Raw genomic sequence first — 22,582 nt, forward strand, 5'->3', positions numbered from 1 at the left:
CCCTGCTGGGGCAGGCCAGGGCCAGACTATCCCCTGCCAGTGCCTGGTGCCATATGCCCTTGTCACCGTGTCCCCCCAGCGCAGACAAAAAAGACCCATGGAGCCAGAGGAGGGACTTTATTGTGTGGGAAGGGGATGGCTGGGCTGTGGGGGCATCAGAGGCTGGAAGAGCATCGGGGTTTGGGGGCATTCGGGGCTGTGCCTGTGGAAAAAGGAAAAAGCAAGGGGTGAGTCGGGGGCCAGCAGAAGCAGCTCCTCCAGCCTTCCCCCTGCCCCGCAACGCACTTTGGGGTGACCTGGCTCACCCCCACCCTACAGAGCTGCAGCAGGGAAGGTTCAGGAACCCCAAGCGTAGGATCGGGATGTGGGGTGCAGGACACAGGATGCAGAATGCAGAGTGCAGGATCAGCCCATGGGATGCAGGATCAGGATATAGGTGGGCCCTAACCACGCTCAGGACCGGCAGATGCCCATGGCGGTGCAGATGTCCCGGGGCGTGTCCCCATTCTGCAGCGCCTCGGTGATCTGGTCCCGGTACTTCTTCACCAGCTGCTGGCACAGCTTGCCCTTGGTCCGGCCCAGTGCCTGGCAGCCCTTCTGCAGCGCCGCCACCACCGCCGCCTGCCAAAGGCACCGCAGGTCAGGGGGCCGCAGGGAGATGGCCCCCAGCCCGGCCCCCCAGACCCCCATCACCCCTCACCTTGTCAGGGTCGTCACCTGCCAGTGCCAGTATCTTCTTCAGGGCCTTGGTGCACAGCCTGCACTTAATCCCCCTGCCCTGCGCCACGCTGTCCCCATCAGCCACGTCACTCCCGTCAGCCATGTCATCCCCTTCAGCCACATTCCCCTGTGGCGACACAAAGACCCTCAGGGCTGCCTGGACTCCTGGGTGGCCCTGGCAGAACTTGGGGGTGGGGTACTCACCAGGGCCAGGCTGTCCCAGAGGTCCTGGCACTGCTGCTCCTGGCCACAGTGTATGGCCATGGCCATGTCCCAGCACCAGGACATTGGGTCACCCTGGCAGGGCGGGGGGACCACGGCCTGTGCTGCTGCATGGGGACAGGATGGTGAGTGTGGCCGCAGGTTGGGTACCCATCACTGAGGTCCCTGGGGGCCCAGACCCCTAAACCACCAGCCCCAGGTACTCAGCCCCACCCCTACCGTCCCTCCTGCCTGTACCCACATCCTTCTGTTCCCACCATTCCTACATCTCCATGCAGACCCTGTCCCCAAACACCCCCAGGTGCTGGTCCTAACATGGGCACCATCCCCATTACCCGTGGGTCCTCAGGCAGACCCCATCCTTGCCACCCCCAGGTGCTTGGTCCCATGAGATCCCACTCCCACAACCCCCGGGCCCCCACCATCCCTCCTGCCTGTCTCCTCATCCTCCTTCCCGCATCCCTGAGTGCCTGTCCCTACACAGACCCTATCCCGACCGCCCACAGGTCCCCACACAGACCCCCAGCCCCACCAAGCTCAGTCATCCAGGCTGCCATCCCTGTTGTCCCCATGTGTTTCCTCTCCCTGCCACCTCAGGGTGACCATCCCCCCTGGGAGGCAGGAGGGTCCCCATTACCTCCCACTACCACCAGCACCAGGAGGAAGGCGGCAGCCATGGTGAGCCCACCGAGCCGGTGACAGCAGGTGACTGACAGTGGGTGACTGCCTGCATCCTGACACCTTTTATAGTGGGGCTGTGGGGGACCAAAACCCCAAAACGCCTTGAAACAGACCACCGCGGCTCCCCAGGCCCCTTCCTGCCTCGCACCTCCACCCCCGCAGGAAGGCGATACGGGGGGGCTCGGGGGGCACATGGGGGAGCTCAGCAGCTCCCAACCTCCCCACCTTCGTCCCCTAAGGGAAGCTGCCCCTAAGTCCCCCCAAGTGTGGGGCAGGGAGCAAGCGGCCAGACCCCCGAGGGCTCCGGAGGGTCTATCCCGGGATCGGGGAGGTCCATCCCGGGGTCCCCTTTGGCCCCCTCCGGTCTCTGGGGAGTCCAAGGGCTTGGGCTTAGTGTCCCCCTCGAGGTCAGTCTTGGTGTCCTGTCTGGGGTCGGTCACGGTGCCCCCTTCCCCCCATGGGTTCCGTGGGGCCGGGGGATCGATCCCAATGTCTCGCTGTCCCGGCCCCCATCCCCTCCGTGTCCCGCCGCCCCAGGCCCACAGCGGTTGCCTTGGCAACTCCCTGGCGTCACTTCCGCCGCGCGGTCACACCACTTCCGTGTTTGGCGGCGTTCGCGCCTTTTCCCGCCGCAGCCCCACCCCCATGGCGGGTCCCGGTGTCGGCGGCGACCCCCGACCTCTGACCTCGGAGCCCGTACGTGACCTGCGGGAACCCCGGGCGGGGGCTGAGGGCATGTCCCCGTTTGGGAGCAGGGGAGACCCTGGTTGGTGGGGCTGGGGGGACTCTGTGAGGCCCTGCAGCCTGAGGGGGGCTGGAGCGCTGGGGTTGGGGGTCTGGGGGGGGCTGTTGCGTCCTCGGGGGGGTTCCTGGTGCCAGGGAGGTGTTTGGGGGGGTTCAGTGCCGCGGGGAGAAGGATTGTGCCAGAGGGAGTGTGCTGGGGGGGCACTGGTGGCTGGGGATGTCCAGGGGGCTATGCAGGGCCCGGGTCCATTTGGGAGAGGGGAGTCCCGGCGGCATCCGGTGGCCAAGGTGTATTTTGTGGGGAGTTCAGGTGTCCTACTCTGGGGTGGGATTTTAGGAGAGGGTGGGATGGTCCTGTCACCAGGATGAGTTTGGGGATGCCCTGGGTTGGGAGGAAGCAGGGCTGAGTGGGTGCAGCGTGCAGAGGGAAGGTCAGACCCGGACATGGTTTGTGTTTTGGGGGTGGAGAAGATCATTTTCAGGGGGACTGTTGTGTCTTGGGGTGACAGCGATGGCCAGGTGGGAGCCAGGATCCTTAATTCACCAATTTATTTTTCAGACCCATCAGTAGACCCGCATGTCCCACACCATGTTTTCGGAGCAGGCAGCCCCCACGGCACAGGGGCTGCTGGCCCCCCCCTCGGCCGAGCCCCCCACCTTCCCCAGGGTGCCTGTGTCGGGGTATTCAGACTGCTCCCAGCCTTTCCAGCTGGGCGAGCGCAGCTTTTCCCGGCAGTATGCCCACATCTACGCCGTGCGCCTCGCCGGGATGCGAGCGGGGCTGGAGCGGCGCGCACAGAGCCGATGGGGTGAGCCCAAGGGGAACTCCCCCTTTATCAGGGCCCTGCCCCAGGAAAAACACTGAGGGGCTGGAGTGTGCCCAGGGGTAGGGACAAAGCTGGGGAGTGGGCTGGAGCACCAGGAGTGGCTGGGGGTCTCAGGCTGGAGAAGATGAGGCTCAAGGGGGCCTTCTCACTCTCCACAATTTCCTGGCAGGAGGGTGCAGCCAGGGGGGTCAGGCTCTGCTCCCAGGAAACAAGGGACAGGACAAGAGGACTCGACCTCAAGTTGCACCAGGAGAGGTTCAGATTGGATATTGGGACAATTCCTTCATGGAAAGGGCTGTCCAGCCCTGGCACAGCTGCCCAGGGAGTGTTGGAGTCCCCATCCCTGTGGGGAAATAACAGCGGTGTGGATGTGGCACTTGGGAACCTAGGTTAGTGGTGGCCTTGGGAACAAACATCTCTGGAGCTGCCTTAGGATTTTATCTCCGTGTTTGACCAGATTTACATCTGGAGTCCAGAAGTGAGTGAGTGTTCTCGTCCTCAGGCTGGATGTACCCTGCAGGCATCCCTGGGGACAGGATGCATCCCTGCAGGTATGGAGTCCATCCCTGCCAGGCTGGGATCCACCCACAACCTTCCTGCGACCTGAGCAGCTCCAGTGTACCCAGTTGTCCCAGTCTCCAGCAGCATTTTACACCCTTGACAGGGGATGTGCAGCAGAGCCCACCCCAAACAGCTCAGCCCCCAGCTCTGGGATGCACAGTCACGATGGGATAATCCATTTGCAGCTGGGTTATGTGCTAATCCTGCTGCAGCTCCCACCTGGAGTTCTGACCTTGGGACAAACCGCATTCCCCATCAGAAGATAGAAGGGGGGGTGTGGGCAGGGAGAACACAACTGTCTGAGTCCCATCACCCCACACACTTTTGGGAACAGGAGTTGTGTGTGAGGTTTGTCAGGGTGGGGCTGGGGGGCCCTGGCCAGGAAGTGGGGTACAGGAGGGTGCAGGAGGGTGAGAGGTGCTGGTTGTGCCGGGGGGGCTGTTTCCTGGCCGGGGGCGGTTGTGGTTCTGGGGGTGGGACCCTCATGCTCAGAGTTTCCATCCGCGGGATGAAGCAATGCCAGCGCTGCTGGGGCTCTGCCCCCCCGGCCTGGGCATGGCCTGCGATCGAATTTCCTTCAGCTTTGCCCTTCTATGGGCAAAAACCCCTTCAGTGGAAGCTTTTGGGCCGGACGCCTGGTCTTGTGTGCTCCCCAGCCCCGTGGGCTGTGTGGAAGCAAAGCCAGTGCTGGTCCCACAGCAGATGTCATTCCTTGGTTGGCCACCCTGGACTTTGCCAAGTGTGACAGAACCCAATGGTTTGTAAAGCTCCACCTTTTGGAGTCCTGGGATGGGACCAGATTTTGGGGTTTGTCTCCCAGCAGGAAGCGCCTGCAGGCAAAAATCTGGAGAGCACAGCCCCCTCCTGCTAAACGCATATTTTGGGGAGTTTGAGCCAAAAATAAGAAACTTCAACAGAATTGTTTTTGTTCTGACTCAGAGTGTTTGCATTCCTGGGCTCGGGAATCCATGTTTCCAGTGTGGAATGCCAGGGATGGCAGCGGGGTGCTCTCCCTGAGACAAGAGTCAGGTTCAGCAGCATGTGATGAGCAAAGGGAGATTTTTGAGAGGAGAAATGTCACCCAGAAAGGACAAGGAGCTGGCACAGGCAGTGTTGTTTTGGGAGAGGAGACCGGGAGCAGGTTCCTTGCTCCTCTCCAGGGCCTGAGGCTCGGGATGGACTTCACAGGCTGGTTCAAATGGGAAAGGACAGTCCCACACACTGGATGGGGCTGGAGCATCTCTGGGTCCCCAGGGGTGGGGTAAGAAGTTTTGGACTCACCTTGTGGTGGAGACTTTTGCTTCTCATCCACAAAGTGGATGCAGCTGGGGCTGCAATGCTTCTTGCAGCTCCCGAGGTTCTCCCAGCCTGTATCCCCTGTGGATCCCTGCCTAAAGCCCAGGGACCTGTCAGCATGCCAGGATCTTCTCTGGATGTGATGGGGATCCTGAGTTCCAGCAGGGATCTGAGGCAGAGGATCTGGGCCTGGCAGAGATCAGGTTTGGGTGTGTTGAGTGATCTCCTGCCTGTCGGCTCTGAGGAAGTTTGGGTCAGCCCCTGACGAGCAGGACCAGCAACCCCCCATGCCCAAGGGCAGGAACATCCTGGGCCCTTCCCGGGCAGAGCTGTTACTGGGAGCTGAACGCACCATCCTGACCCTGCTTTCCCCCCAGCACAGAGGAAATGCCTGCAGGCTTGTAGGCTCTGGAATGCTCCTCGGCCCCATCTGGCCCACACATGTCCACTCGGCGCCGTGCCTCGAGGAAAAGCAGGAGGCTTCCCAACATTCCCCAACGCTTCTTGCTGGCCTCGACGCTGGGGCCCTTCGGCTGCTGCCCCCAGCCCTGCGCTGTGCCCGCCGTCACCCCAAGGCCATTGCCTGCTGTCTCTCCGCAGGGAATGACGTTGCGCTGCGGAAGCTCTCGGAGCTGCAGGCAGGAGAGAAGTGCTGCGTGGTGGGGACGCTCTTCAAGGCCATGCAGCTCCAGCCCTCCATCCTGCAAGAGATCAGCGAGGAGGTAATGGGCTCACCCCTCCTCCTCCTCCTCCTCCTCCTCCTCCTCCTCCTCCTCCTCTTCCTCCTCCTCCTCCTCTTCCTCTTCCTCCTCCACACAGCTCAGGGGGTTGTACCAGCACACCTAAGAGCTCAGCTGGCCTTCTGTGGCTTCCCTGTGCTCATTGAGCCAGGAAGCTGGCAGGGATTTGAGCTGGGTTTGTGTGACAGGATGATAGCCTCTGCCCACCCTGTCCCTGGATGCCACCTTGGTGATGCCTCTTGGTGCCAGCATATGTGTGTGTGCATGCTCCTTATGAAATCATGGAAACTGAATGGGTTGGATCGGAAGGGACCTTAAAGGTCATCTGTGGGCAGGGACACCTTCCTCTATCCCAGGTTGCTCCAAGCCCCATCCAACCTGGCCTTGAACACTTACAGGGATGGAGCAGCCACAGCTTCTCTGGGCAACCTGTGCCAGGGTCTCACCACCCTCACATGGAAGTATTCCTTCCACATATCCAATCTAAACCCACCCTTTGTCCATCTGAAGCTGTTCCCCCTGCTGCTTACCACCACTCTTGCTCAGGGCTGCTTTTCCAGCCCTTGGAGGGTTTGGATCCAGGGGGGTTGGCAGTGCAGACCCCCTTTCCCTGCCACAGGGGAATGAGGGGGGTGAGGGAGGTGTCAGGGGAGCTCTGCCATCCCCATGTGGGCTTGGGGCCCATTTGCTCCCAGCCAGTTCATGTTGGGAAGCTTGAAGCTTCCCAGTACCCGTCTGAGCCACTTCCTCCTTGGACAGGGCTTGTGTTCGGGACGCTGCAGGGAAGCACTGAGTGAAACCAGCCCGGCCGGGGGGGTTCCAGCTGCCGGGGCCTCCAGCCAGGGTGTTGCCTGTGCTGGTGATGGGGAGCTGGGGTTGGGAAGGGTCCTTGGGAGCTGCTGGTCCTCGCTGAGGCCGTCAGAGCTGTCCCTGCACCCTCGCAGCACAACCTGGTGCCTCAGCCACCCCTGCCCAAGTACATCCAGCCCTCTGACGAGCTGATCCTGGAGGATGAGCTGCAGCGGATCAAGCTGGAAGGAGCCATTGATGTGCAGAAGCTGGTGACAGGTAAGGAACAGCGGTGGCTCTGTGGCAGCACCCACCCTGTGGCTGCTGGCCAGGGCTGACCACCTGCTCTGCTGTAGGGACCATCTTGGCCGTGTACGGCTCCGAGCAGGACGATGGCATATTCCTGGTGGAGGATCTTTGCTTCGCTGACTTGCCACCACCGCTGCCCTGGACCGGGCCCAGCTCTGACCGGTCAGTCAGCAGCAGCAGGAGTGGGGCTGGCACTGTGTCCCTGCTGTGTCCCTGAGCCCCTTGTGCCAAGAGGGCTGGCGGAGGGGACTGTGCCCCCTGCCCTGGCTCTCTGAAGCCCCTTGGTTTGGGAGCATGGCACTGCCTGAGCCTCTCCATCCATCCAGGTTCGTGCTGCTGGCCTCGGGGCTGGGGCTGGGCAGCGTGAGTGGGGAGGCCCTGCTGAGCACTCAGCTGCTGGTGGACGTGGTGACGGGGCAGCTGGGTGCAGAGGGCGAGCAGAGCTGTGCTGCTCACATCACCCGTGTCATTCTGGCTGGGAATCTGCTGAGCCAGAACACACAGAGCCGAGACACCATCAACAAGGTGCGGAAAGGAGGGGGCTGCAGCATTGTGGTGCTCCTGGGGTGCTGGGAGGGCATGGGGAGGGGCCAGAGGGGGCATGGGGTTGTCCCTCACTGTTTTCCTGCTCACCCAGGCCAAGTACTTGACCAAGAAGACGCAGGCTGCCAGTGTGGAGGCTGTGAAGATGCTAGATGAGATCCTGCTGCAGCTCTGTGTGAGTGCTTGGGGTTGGCTGGTGAATCAGGTTCCTTTGGGGGAGAGAGCCTGGTTGCTGAGGCGGGGAAGCAGCCCAGGGTGCAGGGTGGCAAAACCCCCTTCCCCAGCACCCAACTTCCCTTTGAGCACCCCTTATGGGGAGGCAGCTCACAGCCCAGCTCCAGATCCTTTTCCTGGGATCTGGCCTCCATGGTGAAGCCAAGCAAGGTGTCTTGGGGAAAAGGAGCAGCAGTGACACCAGGGCTTTGCTCTGAGCCCCCTTGGAGGGCACTTTGGCCACTCGGTTGATCCCTGCCCTACCGACAGACCTCTGTGCCTGTGGACGTGATGCCTGGCGAGTTTGACCCCACCAACTACACACTGCCGCAGCAGCCCCTGCACCGCTGCATGCTGCCCCTGGCCAGTGCCTATGCCACTCTGCGCCTTGTCACCAACCCCTACCAGGCCAACCTGGATGGTGTCAGGTAAACAAACCTGGTGTGCTACCAGCTCTGGTGACAGCTGTCAGGGGCATGGGACCATGGGACATGTTCCGGCATGTCCACCATCTAAAGCTCCCCTTCTTTCCCCCATAATGTAGGTTTCTGGGGACGTCAGGACAAAACATCAGTGATATCTTCAAATACAGCAGCATGGATGACTACCTGGAGATCCTGGAGTGGACACTGCTGGCAGGACACATCAGCCCCACGGCCCCAGACACCCTGGGTATGGTGAGGGCTGGGGGGCTGTTGAATGGGGGGGCTTTACCAGGGGCTCCCCCCCTAATTCCCATCCTCCCCAGGCTGTTACCCGTTCTACAAATCTGACCCGTTTATCCTCACCGAGTGCCCTCACGTCTACTTCTGCGGCAATGCGCCCCACTTCCAGTCCAAGCTGCTCCAAGGTGGGTCTCACAGCACACCCAGATCCTCGTGGGGGCTGGGAACCCGTGCTGGGGGCTGCCAGGGGGCTCCTGTGCCTGACACCCACCTGTGCTTGCAGGGAAGGAGGGGCAGCGGGTGCTGCTGGTGACGGTGCCCGACTTCAGTGCCACGCAAACCGCCTGCCTGGTCAACCTGCGCGACCTCACCTGCCAGCCCATCACCTTCTCCGGCTTTGGAGCTGACAGTGAGGATGGGGACATGGAAGTTGGGCACTGACCACAGGGAGGACACAGACTCCACAAGCCCCCACCCCTCAAGGTTTCCTGGCATCCACTGCCTTTGTCTGTCCTCTGGGAGGGTGACACAGCTGGGGAAACACCGGAGGGACAAGATGCTTGTACCAATATAACTTGATTTATTTGTGTAACAAAAACTGTATGGAGGGGAGAAAGGCTGTGCCCGCCTCCATGGGCCCTGCCCAGGAGAGCAGTACCACCCCTGCCACCCCACTGGGACACGGACAGTGGGCTGGCAAGGCCCGGCTCCGAGGGATGGGGTGGCATGTCCCTGACAGCACCCAGCTGTTGGTGACGATGCCCGCAGTCCTTGGAAGCAGCAAGGTGAGTGGCTGGAGCCCACCTGGAACAGCTGTCTGGGCTCAGGGAAGATGTTGGAAGCAGATGCCAAAGTGTCCAACCATGGCTTGAAGCTGAGTGAGGGGTCAAGTGTCCCTAGTCCCCAAAGTTCACGGTGTAGGTTTCGGCAGTGGTGAGGGGCTGCGCCGTCCCTGTGTGCAACTCCCAGCCCTCCGTCTCTGTCACCAGCTCAGTGACCACCTCTGTCTCGGTGTCCATCTCCCAGGTGCCAGCAGTGGGTGGCTCCTGGCTCCAGGGCGTGTAGGCCGTGCTGCTGAAGGGGAAGGGCAGGGCGGTGGTGGACGGTGGGGCCGTGGGGCTGCTGGTGGCCGTGGTGGCATTGAGGCGCCGCAGCCGCATCTGCTCCCGCAGCCGCATGCGGTGCCGGAGGCGCATCCGCAGGCGCAGGCGCTCGCGGGGCGTCATGGGCTGGCCGGGCACCACGCGGCGGATTGGCCGGTTCCCGTTCATGGCCATGATCTCCCGGATGCGCTTCCAGTTGGAGCGGGACAGGACGAAGTTGCACTGGGTGGCCCCAATATCGTAGAGGACGTGGCAGGTCTTGACACTGGGGTTGTAGCCCTCGGCCCGTGCCGACACGCGGTACTCGCCCGGGTTCAGGATGCGCCAGTAGTCCCCGCCGCTGGCTGCAGGTACGGGGAGCAGCGGGGTGGGATGGAGGCGGCACGGGGCTGCTGGCACCCTGCCAGCACCTCATGGTACCTACCTGTCCTGACGTTGTGGTTGATGCCCCCCACCACAATGGTGGCGTTGGCAATGGGCTCGCCCTGCTGGTCCGTCACCACGCCCTTGATTCCCCGATGGATCTGGGTGAGGAAAGGGATGAGTGGAACTGTGTGGGACAGGTGGGTCAGCTGTGGCCATGTCCCAGTACACACCTGCTCCATGAAGGTAAGCAGGGACTCCTTGTTGTTCTCCCACTCCTGCTGCAGCTCACTCTCATGGGGGAACTTGTCACAGCCCAGGTAAATGGAGAGCTCCAGGCAGTTGGTGTGCAGGTAGCTGAAGTCATTCATACCTGCAAGAGCATAGATACGCCCACCCAGCTGCTTGCTCACCTGCCAGTGGCTGGGTGACGGGGCAGCCACGCCACTGGCCCCAACTTACTGCCAGCCCGGGGGTGCCACTTGGCGCCCTGCACGATGCCCATGGCGTCAGTCATGTCCTGGGTGTGGCAGCCCCCGCGGAAGGTCTCGGTCATGGTGAGGTGTGCCGAGGCATAGGAGATGGCGAGCCAGCGGAACACGGCGTGGTCAGGTGTCTCCTGCAGCTCGGACTGCTCATCCTCATAGTCCAGTGGACGAGGGGCAGCTGCTGGCGTTGGGGGGCTGGGTCGGACCGTGTCGAAGGGGAAGGACACCAGCTTCTCCCCACCCTGCAGGTTGGCTCCCAGTACGAAGGGGTTCTTGTCCATCCACACCATGACAGCCCGTGTCTCCACTGCCACCTGTGAGGCGGGCACAGGGCATGAGGTGTCACCCCCTGCCACACTCTCCCCACCCCTGTCCCGCCCCTGTGCCCCGTGCCACACTCACCGCCGCATCCTCGGACAGGTAGTGCTCCGGGATGGGGATGTGGTGGTTGGGGAACTGGTGGGGCACCAGCCGCCTCTCCTCAGCTGCCCACAATGCTGAGGCCAGGTCAGGGAAGTTCTCAAAGAGGTCAAAGCCTTCCTCTGTCCAATGGCCCAGTGCCCAGTTGCCCAGTTCGGAGCCCTGCGGGCAGCCCAGGACACTGGTGAGTCCTGGGGGGCTGCACCCCACCACCCGTGTCCCATCCCACCACTCCAAGTCCTGTCCCCTGCCCCACCATCCCATCCCATCCCACCGCTCCCGGTCCCATCCCCTTCTCTGACATCTCAGGTGCCCAGCTTGGAGCCCTGCGGCCAGCCCAGGGCAGTGGTGAGCTGCGAGGAGGGGGCTGCATCCCGCGACTTTGCCATCCCATCCCAGTGCCCCACAGCCCATCCCAGCACCCCACATCCTACCCCACTGCTCCACTGTCCTCCCTCAGTGCCTCACGGTGCATCCCACCCTGCTGCCCCCTCACCGCCTCATGGGCCAGCTCGTAGCCGTCGGGGTTGAGGGACGGGACTAGGTGGATGCGGGTGTCGGTGACCAGGCCCCGCACGCGGGGATTCCCATCCCGGTACTCCTTGCACAGGAACTGCATCAGCAGCAGCAGCAGCTCCCGGCCCAGCGCCTCATTCCCGTGCAGCCCCGCCGTGTACCGGAACTCGGGCTCACCTGAGGTGGGGGGTGAGCAGGGTCAGCAAACTCTGGGGACCACAGCTGGGGGCCCCCAATCCCTCACACCCCCCCTCACCCGTCTCGTGCTCGCCCGGGTTGTCAGAAACCTCCATGGCGTAGATCTTCAGCCCCCGTGAGCTCTTGCCAATGTTGTAGATGCGGGTGATGGTGGGACACTCCTCATTCACCACCTTCATCAGCTGCAGGGTGGGGAGAGATGGGGGCAGTGCTTGGGGGGGAAGAGCCCACACCCTGCAGAGAACCCCACCCCCAAGGAGGATCCCACACTACGGAGATGCCCACCACCATGGAAGTGCCCACAACCACAGAGAATGCCATGCCCCAAAGGTGTGCCCACCACCACGGAGGTGTCCACTTCTCATGGAGGATCCCACCCGACACAGAATCCCACCACCATGGAAGATCCCATCCCCAATAAAGCTGCTCATCCCCAAGGAGGTTCCCACCCACGTGGAGGATCCAACCCACTCCTCCCCAAGGATCTCACCACCATGAAGGATCCCACAACCCAGGGTGTTCCAACCCCATAGAGGATGCCACCCCATGGATTTGTTCACAGAGTATTCCATCCCCTGCAGAGGACCCCACCCCATGCCCACCTGCCTCATGTCCTTGTAGGAGTGGTGTCGGAAGTCCAGGTTGTCCGTGGAGGTCACCTCATTCTGCTGGGTGTAGTAGCTGCTGACAGCTGTGGAGGGGACAGGGACACAGCAGCGGGGGGTGGCTGCAGAGATCCCCCCCTCCCCCCCATGGCCCCCAGGCTGCATTGGGGTGACTGTTACCAGACAGGGGACACCCCAGGACCTCGAGGCGCAGGCAGAGGCTCCCATTCCAGCGCTGGGGGTAGATGCGGATGTATCGGGCCACCACTGGCTCAGGGAACTCACTCAACACCGGTGTGTCCTTGTCCACGTTGCCATAGAACATCTGCCGAGGAGGGAGAGATGTACCCAAGAGGGTCCGTGTTGCTCCCACGTCACCCGTCCAGAACAGGTCCCCACCATCTCCTCGTAGCCATTGCTGTACATAACCCAGTGCTGGCTGTCATTGCTGAAGCCCACGTAGAAACTGGTGACAAAGTCATCGCTGCGGGAGGACAGGGACAGGTTGGGACAGGGGTCCCCACACTGCTCCCCCCCCATGTCCCCGGCTCCACCCCCGTGTCCCCATACTGGATCTGGGAGTCGCGCCCCTGGGTGATGACACCGGTGAACATGGTGATGCGGCGGGTGTCCACCTCGAGCCAGTGCGCCCGGCTGTCATCCTCGGCACACCACGCTCCATCAAAGAAATCGTCCTCGTTGGTGCCCGCCTGGGGAGCGGTGAGCGGGATGTGGGTGGGGGTGTCACCGTGACCCGGGGGGTGGGCGCAGGGGTGACCCTCACCTGCATGTTGAGGCGGCCGCGCTGGGCACCCAGCCCATGACGCAGCATGGAGGAGGCCAGGATCTGGTCATCCTCGATGCGGTGGGACTCCAGCCCAATTGGGGGACACCCTGGGGACAGCAGGGGGTAGGGGGTGATGGGCTTCCCCCCCAGCCGGGTGTCCCTGTCACCCCAGGAATGGGGACACTCACTTTTCTTCTCTGCCGGAGGGGTCCATTCCTCCTCATCTGGATCCCACTTCTTTCCTCCTGGTTTTTTGGGTTTTCCTGGGAAAGGAAAAGGCTTAGTGAGGGGGCAGGGATGGGGACAGGTGTGAGGGGACAGGGATGGGGGCTGGCACCCACCTTTGCGCTCCTGGCCCTTCTCCTCCACCCAGCGCTCTTCCTCCTCCTCTTCCTCTTTCTTGGGCTTCACTGTTGGCGAGGTGATACCCACCCCAGGGACGTGACACCAGTCCCAGGAACGTGCCACCCACCCCAAGAATGTGCCACTGATGCCGGGAGTGACACCCACCCTGGGAACGTGCCACCTCCCTGGGGATGTGGCACCCACCGTGCAGACATGTCACTCACCCCAGGGATGTGCCACCATCCCTGAAGACATGACACCCACCCTGGTGATGTGACATCCACCCCAGGGAGGTGACACTCACCATGTGGATATGTCACCTACCCCAGGACGTGACCCACCCTGGTGATGTGCCACCCACTGTGGGGATTTGACACCCACCACGGGAATGGAACACCCAGCCCAGGGACATGCCACCCTCCCTGTGGCTCTGCCACCGACCCTGGGGCACACAGGCCTACCATGGGCACATGTCTCCCCCCGTCGAGCCCTGCCCACCCCGCCCAGCCCCCTCCACCCCCTCTCACAGGGTCTGATTTTCTCCTCGTCCGTCTCCGTCCTGTCCCCTTTGTCCGGGTGTTCATGGGGCTTTGGCGGGGGAGGCAGCCCGTAGGTCCCTGGGGGGCACAGGGTGGGGGGCTGGGACAACCTTCTGGAGGTGGGAGGGGCAGGGATGATGGGGGTCCTGGGGTGCCTTGTCCCTCCCGGTTCATCACTCACAGTCATCGTAGTCGGGTGGCTCGAAGCCCTCACCGTAGTCCCCTTCCGTCACTGGGCCAGGCACGGGGGGCTGCGGGAGGGGCTGGGGGGAGGGCTGCGGGGGGGGCTCCTCAGGCTCTGCTTGGGGGAGGGGGAGGCAATGAGGGTCCCCATCTCCCTGCAGGGTGCCCTACGTCCCCTATGGGGTCCCTATGGGGTCAGCTTGCCCCTCTAGAACCCACATTTCCCTTTGGGATTCCCATGTACCGTGAGGTCCCCAAGTCCCCCACCGGACCCCTCTATATCCCACTGGGATGCCCATGCCCCCAAGAGACCCCCACACCCCTATATGGTCCCCACACCCCTACAAGGTCCCTGCACCCCTTATGCTGTCCCCATGCCCACCCCAGCTCCAAGCTGCCCCAAAATGCTGCTTCCCTGGGTTCCCAAGGCTGGGGACTGTCCCCCAGCCTCACCCTGAGCAGTGCCAGCCCCTCATGTCCCCATCCTCCCACATACGTGTCTCCTCAGGCTGGGGCCAGACCCGCTCAGGTCTCCTCCTTCTGGGGGGCTTGCGGGGCTTCTGCTGCCGCCGGATGTACTCGACTGGGGACACAGAGGGTGGCACTGGCTTTGTGGCGAGAGGCAGGGGGGACACCCCCTCCATCCCTCCCTGCAGGCCAGGGGGTCCCGGTGGCCCCCCCACCTACACCCCAGCACCGTACAGTCCTCGTAGTCCTCCCGCTCCAGCTGCTCGTTGTAGTCCAGGGTCGGGGGCTCCAGCTCCTCGGGGACCTCTGTAGAGAAGGGACACATGGAGAGGCACAGGGTGGCACTGGGGTGCAGGAAGGGGACAACAGGGAGCAGGGAGGTGGCACTTGAGAATAGGAGGGAGGCCCTGAGGTAAGGGTGGCAGCCCTGGGGCACAGAGGAGGTGACACTTGGGAGCAGGGAAGTGGTCCAGAGTGCAGTGGGGTGCAGGGAAGTGACACCTGGGAGGAGGGAGGTGGCCCTGGCGTGCAAAGTGATGGCACTGGGATGCAGGGAGATGGTGCTGGGACACAGGAAGGTGACATAAGGGTGCAGGAAGGTGGCGTTGAGGAACAAGGAGGTGGCCTGTGTTGCAGGAGCATGGCCCTGGGGAGCTCGGACATGGCATTGGGGTGCAGGGAGGTGACATTTGGGGACAGGGAGGTGGCCTCAAGACACAAGGAGATAGCCCCAGGGTACACAGGGGTGACCATGGCCTGCAGAGGAGTGTCCCCGAGACACAGGGTGGTGGCCCTGGGAGCTGGGCACTCACCTGGCTGGGGCTCAGGGTTCCAGTCCTCCCGGCCCAGCCCCCAGCGCTCATTCGGCTCTTCCAGCTCTCCTGGGGACAGGGACAGAGCAAGGGGCTGGCGTGGCCTCCCCAGGCCCCTGTCCTGGCCCTCCCTAGCCCCACAGTGGGAAGAAAAGCCCATGGGAAGGAAAGCTGGCAGGGCAGAGAGGGGAAATCCCAGGGCACAAAGCCCAGCCAGCTGTAGGATGCCACCAGGGCAGCTGAGCAGGATGCGGGGTGATGCTCTGCTGTGCTGAAACCTCCCACCCCAACCCCACTAGCAGCAAGATGGGTGTCACCAAAACTCACTTCGGACACCTCCATCCTCCTCCTCCTTGTAGTGTGAAGGCTCCAGGAACTCAGGTGTCTCTTCATCCTCCTTGCCCTGTGAGGGCTGCAGGGTAGTGGGGGATTCAGTGGAGGGGCTTGGAGGCACTGGTGGCTTCTTGCCAGAGGGTTTGGTGGCCTTGGGTGGCTTCTCCTTGGGCTTTTTGGAGCCTTTCGGGGGTTTTTCAGAGCCTTTCGGTGGCTTCTCCTTGGATTTCTTGGCGGGTTTGTTCTTGCCCCGGTCCTTGTCCTTGACCTTGTCCTTATCCTTCTTGGTGCCCCGCGGTCTCTCCTTGAGCTTCTTGGGGGGTTTTTCCTTCTTCCCCTTCCTGGGTTTCTCAGGCTCCGTCAGCGACCCTGGGAAGCCTGAGGGGACAGGAGCGGGGAGGCCGCCACCCCGAGGCAGGGTGAGTGTGGGGGGCCGGGCTCCCCCCGTCACGCCACCCCCGTTCCCCTTGGGATCCTGGTGCCGATCGCTCACCCGTGCCGGTGCCGGTGCCGGTGCCGAGGTCGGTGCCGAAGCCCAGCTCAATACCGTCCCCGTCCCGGTCCCCGCCGTCCCCGGGTCCAAGGAAGCCCCGCAGGAACTCCTCGATCTCGGCGTCGGTGAGCGCGGGGGGGCCCGGGGCTGCCCCCGGTGCCGGTACCGGCAGCAGCGGCAGCAGCGCGGCCGTCAGCAGGAGGCAGGAGCGGGGCGGCCCCGCCGGGACCATGGCGCTCCGCACCGGCCCCGCTCCCCGAGAGCCCCGAGAGCCCCGGACGGGCGGGCTGGGGGCGGTGCTGCGGCCGGGGGCGGGATCCGCTCGGCACCGGGATGGCACTGGCGCGTAACGGGACCGGAATGGCGCTTGACGGGACGGGCACCGACACTGTCACTGTCGCCGGCCCGGTATTGGCACCGCACCGGGGCCGGGACTGCCGGGAACCCGCACTGACCCGCGCGGGACTGGCGCTGCCTGGCACCGGGACTGGCACCGGGACTGGCACCGGGACTGGCACCGGCACTGCCGGGGACCTGCGCTGCGCTGGCACCGGGACTGCCTGGGACTGGTACTGAGCCCACCCTGGCGCTGTGCGGGGCCCGGATTGCAGGGGCTGGCACTGCATCAGCGCTCGCACGGTGTGGGGACCAGCACGACACTGGCACGGGCCCTGTGCCACCACGCCAGCCCCACGCGCCTGTCCCCCCGAACCCCGGCACCCCTGTACCCCCTTGTACCCCCCGGCACCCCTTGTACCCCCAGCATCCCCTGTACCCCAGCGGGTGCTGCACACGCAGCCACAGGGTCCCACACACCAGCGCTGCGCCTGCACCGGGACCGGGCACACACCCAGTGCCTCCGCCACACTGCAGGCACAGTGTCCCCATGGCCCGGAGCAGCCCAGGGACACGCTGCACGTCTTGGGACACCGAATGTGGGACATGCCCAGCACATGGAACATGCCCAGCACATGCACACAGAACGCCCACACGGAACACACACTGCACATGAGATCCCACACGCGTGTGGCAGTGCCTTGGGCTCCCTGCACACGCGGGAAGCACCCGCAGGGGATGCAGTGCACACGTTCTGCACTGCACACGCATTACACGTATGTGATCCCCCCGAGCCCCCCTGCTCGCGGGGTTGAGGTTCAGGCTGGGGTGTGCACGCCCAGGGTGCCCGCTGGGGTGCTGGGGGGTGCAGGGGGTGATGCTGGGGGGTGCACTGGGTGCCCCCCACCCACCCGGGCCCCGCAGGCTCCCTGGGCCGCGGTGGCGGCAGGGCCACGTGGCAGCTCAGGCCGCCCGCCATCGTCACATGCGTGATCCCCCCCAGTCACACGCGTGGCCCCCCCAGCCATGACTCACTGTCCAGCAATGCTGTGGCCTGCCAGGAGCTGGGGGGGGCCCCACCTGCACCTCCCAGTGCCTCCCGGTGCAGCCCAGTGAGCCTCGGCTGCAGCCCCTACTCCACTTCATGCAGCCCCAGGAATGCCCCCCCGTCCCAGTTCCACTCCCACTCCCACTCCAGCCTCCCCAGCCTGTTATGGCTCCCCCAGTACAGCCCCGAGTACCATACCCCTCCCTCCCCCCACTACAGTCCCCCCAGTACAGCCCTCCCATTCCCAGTACAAATCCCCCCACCAGTAACAGCTCCCAGTATACTTCCTCCAGTCCCACCCCCGTACAGCCCACCCACCACAGCTCCCAGTACAGTCTTCACACCCAGTATAATCCCTGCTTCCCAGTACAGGTTCCACCCCTCTGGATCCCCAGAGCTGCCCCATCCCCTGGCAGGGGGGCAGAGGCCTCGGACCCCCAGGGGGAATGGCTCGTAGGTGGCACTGGTGCGGTGGGGGTCCTGGGAGGGGTGGGTGGTCCCAGAAAAGGGGGGTCCCAGTAGGGTGGGGTAGGCTGTCATCAGGGTGGAGGGGTCCCATGAGGGTCCCAGCGGGATGGGGATCCCAGAGCGGGTCCAGGAGGATGGGGTGGCGGATCCCCTGAGAGTGTGGTGGTCCAGCAGCACTGAGGAGGGCTTCAGGAGCAGCGGATTCCTCAGGAGGGTCCGCAGAATGGTGGCGGGGTCCAGCAGTGCAAAGAGGGATCCCAGTGGCGGGGGGGGGGAGGGTCCCATGAAAATGTGGAGGCAGGAACGGTGTCCCATGAAGAAGGGGACCCCAGGAGGGTGGGGGTCCCAGGGCTCAGTGCCCCCAGGGCTCAGTGCTCCCCGCAATGCGAGGGGCCACACCCGAGGCCACATTTCCCCCCCCGGGGAGGCCCAGCCCTGGCGCCCCCCCCTCCCCTCCCTCACTCCCCACCCTCGTCCCACCCTTTCCTGCGCCTGAGTCACTCCCGCCGCCTTCCGGGTGTTGGGGCGTCCGTCGGTCCTGCTCGGTCGTAGCCTCGGACGGAGCCGGGCGCTGTCGGGGCATCTCTCGGGGGTCCGTCCGTCCATCGGGGGTCCGTCCGTCTATCCCTCGGGGGGGGGGGGCGCTGTCGGGTTGTCCGTCTGTCCGTCATGGGATGCACTCCTCGCGGGTCTCTGTCCCGGGGGCATCCCACCCCCGTAGGGTCCGTCTGTCCTTCCAGGTGTCTGGCTGTACCTCAGGACACCTCTGGCTGTTGGGGGTGTCTGTCCGTTTTCCTGGGTGTCCATTTATTCGGTTGTTTGTCTGTCCATGGGTGTCTCCCCCTACCCATAGGGGCCTCCATGGGTACGTAGGGGTGTCTGTCCATCCTCTGGATGTCTGTGTGTCCATTGGGGTGTCCATCTACCTCATGTGGTGTCCATGTGTGCATTGAGGTGTCCCTCTGTCCATCTGGGTATCCAGTTGCCCTTCCGGATGTCTGTTGGCATGTCTGTCTGTCGGGGTGTCCACTTGTCCTTCTGGGTGTCTGTTGGGGCATCCGTCTGTCCTTCTGGGTATTAATCTGTCTCTTGGGGTGTCCTTGACCTCCTTCCTCGCTCTCCATCCTTTGCAACCATCTCATGGTGTCCCTCCGTCCACAGGTCCATCTGTCCGTTTGTGCATCCGTTCATCCACCCACAGGTCCACCCATCCATCTGTCCCCACCGCCCCAAGGCCATGTACACCGCACTCCCCAAAAGGTACCTCCTCCCCATTCTCCCCAACCTCCCTGATTGCCCCCATCTGACCCTGCCCACTGCCCCACAGTGGTTCCCCTTTTGGCCCCGGTGCCACCCGTCCGGGGCTGCACGTCTGGAGGGTGGAGCAGCTGCGGCCAGTGGAGGTCCCCGAGGCCACCCTGGGCGTTTTCTTCTCGGGGGACGCGTACCTGGTGTTGCACAACGGGCCGGAGGAGCAGTCCCACCTCCACCTGTGGATGGGTGAGCGGGGGGCGGGGGGATGGAGGGGTTGGGTGACGGCCCGGGGGCAGGCGGGGGTCGGGTGCTCACCTGGCTCCCGCAGGCCGGGACTCCTCGCAGGACGAGCGGGGTGCCTGCGCCCTCCTCTCCACCCAGCTGAGCTCACTGCTGGGCGAGCGCCCCGTCACCCACCGCGAGGTACAAGGCAACGAGTCCGACCTCTTCATGGACTACTTCCCCCGTGGCCTTACCTACCAGGTATGGGGGTCCCCAGGGGTGCTCGGGGTGCTCCCAGTACTCAGCATTCCGACCAGGCTCCCAGCACCCGAGATGGGTGCCCGGTGTCACTGCTGGGCTCTCCACACCCTCAGTACTCTGCTTCATCCTCGCTGAGCTTTATGAACCCCCCTGGGGTGCTGGGCACCCTCAGAAGGTGCTCAGCATCCCTGCTGGGTGTTCAGGTCCAGTTCTTGTCAACACCCCTGTTGGATGTTGGGCACCCCCACCAAACACTCGGCACTCCCACTGGGTGCTGGGCACCCCAGCGAGGGCTCAGCACCCCGGCTGCTCGGTATCCGTGCTGGGTGGCTGTCACCCCATTTGGTGCTGAGCCCCTCCCCTGTACCGGCAGGAGGGTGGTGTGGCCTCGGCATTTAACCGTGCCTGCCCCGGCCCCGGCCCCGAACCCAAACTGTACCAGGTGAAGGGCAAGAGGAAGATCCGAGCGAGCCAGCGGGACCCATCCTGGGCCAGCTTCAACACTGGTGACTGCTTCCTCCTCGACCTGGGACAGGTGGGTGGAGGGCACCTGTCCCCACTGTCCACTCCCTGTCCCCGCTGTTGCCATCCCTGGCCCCAGACCCTTCTCACCAGGTGTGAGGCAAAGTGCAACGTCCTGTGTGCTCCTCTGTCCTCTGGGGTGTCCCTCAGCTCAGTGGCATGTCCCTCTTTGTTGGGGGACCTGTCCCTCCATAGGACAGGCTGCTTGTCCTCCTCTTGGGGTGTCTGTCTGTCCTTCCAGTGCCACTGGGGCATTTCCCTATCCGCAGGGATGCTGGATGCTTGGGGTGTCCATCCCTCTTCCCATCATGGCATCTTCCTGGACCAGCTTCAACCCCAGTGGCTGCTCCATCCCCAGCCTGGGCGAGGTGGGTTGAGGGCCATCATGGGGCAGTTCCATCACCACTGTCCCACTCCCTGCCCCCAGACCCTCTTCATCTGGTATGGGGCCCGGAGCAATGTCCTGGAGCGCAGCAGGGCTCAGGAGCTGGCCGCTGCCATCCGGGACAGTGAGCGGGGTGGCAAAGCACGCCTGGAGATCGTGGCTGACGGCGAGGAGCCACCTGAGATGGTCCAGGTATACCCCCACTGGGCAGAGAGGGGGACCTGGGTGTCCCTGGGCTGGCTCTGTGACCTCCCCCATCTCATCCCCCGGCAGGTGCTGGGCCCCAAGCCCCCCTTGCAGGAGGGCAGCCCTGAGGAGGATGTGGTGGCTGACCAGAGAAACACAGAGGCAGCCGTCCTCTACAAGGCAAGGACACGGCAGGACACCATGATGGCACTGGGGCTGGGCATGCCTAAGTGTCACCATAGTGGGCACAGGGGTGGAGATGGTGAGGGGCCTCACGGTGATTCCAGGGTTGGCATGGCCAGGGAACAGTGCTGGGCAACATGGGGGGACCCCAGGGAACACCTGGGGCTAGGCACAGCCAGGGGACTCCATGGTGGCCCCAGGAGGTCCACGAGGCTGGGCGCAGCCAGGGGACACTATGATGGCCCCCAGGAACACATAAGGTTGGACATGGCTCAGGGACACTCTGGTGACCCTTAGGAAAGCCACACAGAGCTGAGCCTGGGCAGGGGACACCGCAATGGCCCCAGGGGACACCGCGGGGGCCCTGGAGGAGGTGGGGATGGAGAAGGCCCGAGTGGTTGGGTAGGAGGGAGAGGACACCGGGATGGAAAGGCCCCTGGTGACCCCACAGTGATGTCCCCTCCATGGGCAGGTGTCGGACGCGACAGGGCGCATGGACCTGACCCAGGTGGCCACCAGCAGCCCCTTCAGCCAGAGCCTGCTCTGCCCTGATGACTGCTTCGTGCTGGACAACGGTGCTGGCGGGATGGTCTTCGTCTGGAAAGGTGCCCAGGGATGGGGACACAGGGTGACATGGAGACAGGGACTGTCCCCAGAGCGGGTCTGACACCCCCCTCTGCAGGGCGCAAGGCCAACGAGCAGGAGCGCCAGGCGGCCCTAAGGGTGGCCGAGGAGGTGATCGCCCGCATGGGCCACCCGCCTCAGACACAGGTGGGTGCAGGGGGTGAGGGGTGCCCAGGGGCTGGCATGAGAGGCATCACCCCGTCCCAATCCCTGTCCCCTCCCTGTCCCTGTCCCGACAGGTGGAAATCCTGCCTCAGGGCCGCGAGACGCCCTTCTTCAAGCAGTTCTTCGCCAGCTGGAAATGAGCAGCAGGTGCCCAAGGGGCAGTGCCTGGCCCAGGGTGTGACCAGGCTTGTGCCAGCTCCCAGCAATGCCTGCGCTCTGTCCAGCTGTCCCTGTCACCATGCCATCCCTGTCCCTGTGCCCATCCCATCCCCACGCTGTTGGCATTCACATCCTTGTGCATCACAGCCCTGATGTCCCATACCAAGCCCATGCCATCTCTACTGCTGTGATATCCCTGTGCCTTTGGCCACACTGTGCCCATGCCAGGCCCATCTCCATGCCAGTCATTCACATCCTTGTACCATGCCCATGTCCACCCCATGCCCAAGCCTGTCACGCCTGCCCTGTGCATGACAATGCCCTGTCATCCCCATCCCTTTGTCCACTCCATGCCCACATCATCCCTGTCCGTCCCTTTGCCCTTCTCACGTCCATGGCACTTCCTTCCCCATTCCCATGCCTGCCCTGTGCCATGCCCATGCCATGTCCTTTTTGTGACAAGCCCATCCCCATGCCATCCCAGTCTCCTCACCATACCCAAACCCGTGTCATCCCTGCCCCTGTGCCATCCCACCATCCCAATTCCTTTGCCCACCCCATGCTTATCTCCATCCCCATTCCTACACCACCCAAACCCATGTCATGCCCACAAGACAGCTCCCCCCCACGCTGCAGTGACAGCTCTGCCACCTGCATGCCCTCGCTGCCTTCTTGCTGTGCCTGTGCCACACTGTGCCCACCCCGTGCCCATGCTGCCTGTGCCCACACGTCTGCCCCTGCGCCCAGGTCCTGGTGAATAAAGGGACAGTGCCATGTCCTGATGGGTGTGGTACCAGCCCCGGGGA

General features: G+C 63.7%; 4 protein-coding genes across 11 annotated transcripts; 2 read left to right on the top strand and 2 right to left on the bottom strand.

The window, feature by feature from the left end:
* Positions 1-102: 102 nt before the first annotated feature.
* LOC125319210 lies at positions 103-2,173 on the bottom strand. 3 transcript variants are annotated; one of them, XM_048290308.1, is made up of 5 exons: positions 1,580-2,171; positions 925-1,049; positions 701-847; positions 449-621; positions 103-202 (listed from the first exon to the last, which is right to left on the bottom strand). In XM_048290308.1, the coding sequence occupies exons 1-4, from the start codon at positions 1,815-1,817 to the stop codon at positions 454-456; spliced, it is 678 nt and encodes a 225-aa protein (XP_048146265.1). In that variant the 5' UTR covers positions 1,818-2,171; the 3' UTR covers positions 103-202; positions 449-453. The 3 variants fall into 3 exon arrangements, with proteins under 3 accessions (XP_048146265.1, XP_048146266.1, XP_048146264.1); XM_048290309.1 differs by having other exon boundaries at positions 103-621; positions 925-1,046; positions 1,580-2,173; XM_048290307.1 differs by having other exon boundaries at positions 103-621.
* Positions 2,174-2,201: 28 nt separating this feature from the next.
* Positions 2,202-8,902, top strand: POLD2 (DNA polymerase delta 2, accessory subunit). The gene is made up of 11 exons (XM_048290283.1): positions 2,202-2,319; positions 2,927-3,176; positions 5,652-5,773; positions 6,736-6,859; positions 6,937-7,051; positions 7,216-7,414; positions 7,527-7,607; positions 7,916-8,073; positions 8,190-8,317; positions 8,394-8,495; positions 8,594-8,902. Exons 2-11 carry the CDS (start codon positions 2,945-2,947, stop codon positions 8,749-8,751), a joined length of 1,419 nt encoding a protein of 472 aa, XP_048146240.1. The 5' UTR covers positions 2,202-2,319; positions 2,927-2,944; the 3' UTR covers positions 8,752-8,902.
* Positions 8,871-16,239, bottom strand: AEBP1 (AE binding protein 1). 3 transcript variants are annotated; one of them, XM_048290256.1, is made up of 21 exons: positions 15,970-16,238; positions 15,465-15,848; positions 15,138-15,206; positions 14,560-14,631; positions 14,354-14,440; positions 13,856-13,972; positions 13,663-13,752; positions 13,132-13,200; positions 12,979-13,053; positions 12,788-12,897; positions 12,574-12,713; positions 12,403-12,487; positions 12,184-12,328; positions 12,001-12,089; positions 11,457-11,580; positions 11,181-11,377; positions 10,667-10,846; positions 10,239-10,578; positions 10,010-10,149; positions 9,838-9,937; positions 8,871-9,757 (listed from the first exon to the last, which is right to left on the bottom strand). In XM_048290256.1, exons 1-21 carry the CDS (start codon positions 16,193-16,195, stop codon positions 9,207-9,209), a joined length of 3,390 nt encoding a protein of 1,129 aa, XP_048146213.1. In that variant the 5' UTR covers positions 16,196-16,238; the 3' UTR covers positions 8,871-9,206. The 3 variants fall into 3 exon arrangements, with proteins under 3 accessions (XP_048146213.1, XP_048146212.1, XP_048146215.1); XM_048290255.1 differs by having other exon boundaries at positions 15,964-16,238; XM_048290258.1 differs by lacking the exon at positions 15,138-15,206 and having other exon boundaries at positions 15,964-16,239.
* Positions 15,826-22,554, top strand: CAPG (capping actin protein, gelsolin like). 4 transcript variants are annotated; one of them, XM_048290295.1, is made up of 10 exons: positions 15,826-15,889; positions 18,977-19,075; positions 19,143-19,315; positions 19,398-19,552; positions 19,926-20,087; positions 20,502-20,651; positions 20,733-20,825; positions 21,301-21,433; positions 21,511-21,599; positions 21,692-22,554. In XM_048290295.1, the coding sequence occupies exons 2-10, from the start codon at positions 19,053-19,055 to the stop codon at positions 21,755-21,757; spliced, it is 1,044 nt and encodes a 347-aa protein (XP_048146252.1). In that variant the 5' UTR covers positions 15,826-15,889; positions 18,977-19,052; the 3' UTR covers positions 21,758-22,554. The 4 variants fall into 4 exon arrangements, with proteins under 4 accessions (XP_048146252.1, XP_048146250.1, XP_048146249.1 ...); XM_048290293.1 differs by lacking the exon at positions 15,826-15,889 and adding an exon at positions 17,706-17,800; XM_048290292.1 differs by lacking the exon at positions 15,826-15,889 and adding an exon at positions 18,313-18,407.
* Positions 22,555-22,582: the final 28 nt, after the last annotated feature.

The sequence above is a fragment of the Corvus hawaiiensis genome, chromosome 36 (genome assembly GCF_020740725.1).
Source record: "Corvus hawaiiensis isolate bCorHaw1 chromosome 36, bCorHaw1.pri.cur, whole genome shotgun sequence".
Lineage (NCBI taxonomy): Eukaryota > Metazoa > Chordata > Aves > Passeriformes > Corvidae > Corvus > Corvus hawaiiensis.

What these genes read in the sequence shown, in the direction of transcription:
- POLD2 (XM_048290283.1), top strand. Translation starts at nt 2,945, where the DNA reads ATGTCCCACACCATGTTTTCGGAGCAGGCAGCCCCCACGGCACAGGGG. An exon ending in GCGCGCACAGAGCCGATGGG is followed by an intron (nt 3,177 to 5,651) that starts GTGAGCCCAAGG and finishes GTCTCTCCGCAG; the next exon opens with GGAATGACGTTGCGCTGCGG. An exon ending in ACCGGGCCCAGCTCTGACCG is followed by an intron (nt 7,052 to 7,215) that starts GTCAGTCAGCAG and finishes CCATCCATCCAG; the next exon opens with GTTCGTGCTGCTGGCCTCGG.
- AEBP1 (XM_048290255.1), bottom strand. Translation starts at nt 16,195, where the DNA reads ATGGTCCCGGCGGGGCCGCCCCGCTCCTGCCTCCTGCTGACGGCCGCG. An exon ending in CCCTCCGGCAGAGAAGAAAA is followed by an intron (nt 12,898 to 12,978) that starts GTGAGTGTCCCC and finishes TGCTGTCCCCAG; the next exon opens with GGTGTCCCCCAATTGGGCTG. An exon ending in GCGGCCGCCTCAACATGCAG is followed by an intron (nt 12,714 to 12,787) that starts GTGAGGGTCACC and finishes ACCGCTCCCCAG; the next exon opens with GCGGGCACCAACGAGGACGA.
- LOC125319210 (XM_048290308.1), bottom strand. Translation starts at nt 1,817, where the DNA reads ATGTGCCCCCCGAGCCCCCCCGTATCGCCTTCCTGCGGGGGTGGAGGT. An exon ending in GGTGCTGGTGGTAGTGGGAG is followed by an intron (nt 1,050 to 1,579) that starts GTAATGGGGACC and finishes GTCCCCATGCAG; the next exon opens with CAGCACAGGCCGTGGTCCCC. An exon ending in CAGGTGACGACCCTGACAAG is followed by an intron (nt 622 to 700) that starts GTGAGGGGTGAT and finishes TGCCTTTGGCAG; the next exon opens with GCGGCGGTGGTGGCGGCGCT.
- CAPG (XM_048290295.1), top strand. Translation starts at nt 19,053, where the DNA reads ATGTACACCGCACTCCCCAAAAG. An exon ending in CCACCTCCACCTGTGGATGG is followed by an intron (nt 19,316 to 19,397) that starts GTGAGCGGGGGG and finishes TGGCTCCCGCAG; the next exon opens with GCCGGGACTCCTCGCAGGAC. An exon ending in GCCACCCGCCTCAGACACAG is followed by an intron (nt 21,600 to 21,691) that starts GTGGGTGCAGGG and finishes CTGTCCCGACAG; the next exon opens with GTGGAAATCCTGCCTCAGGG.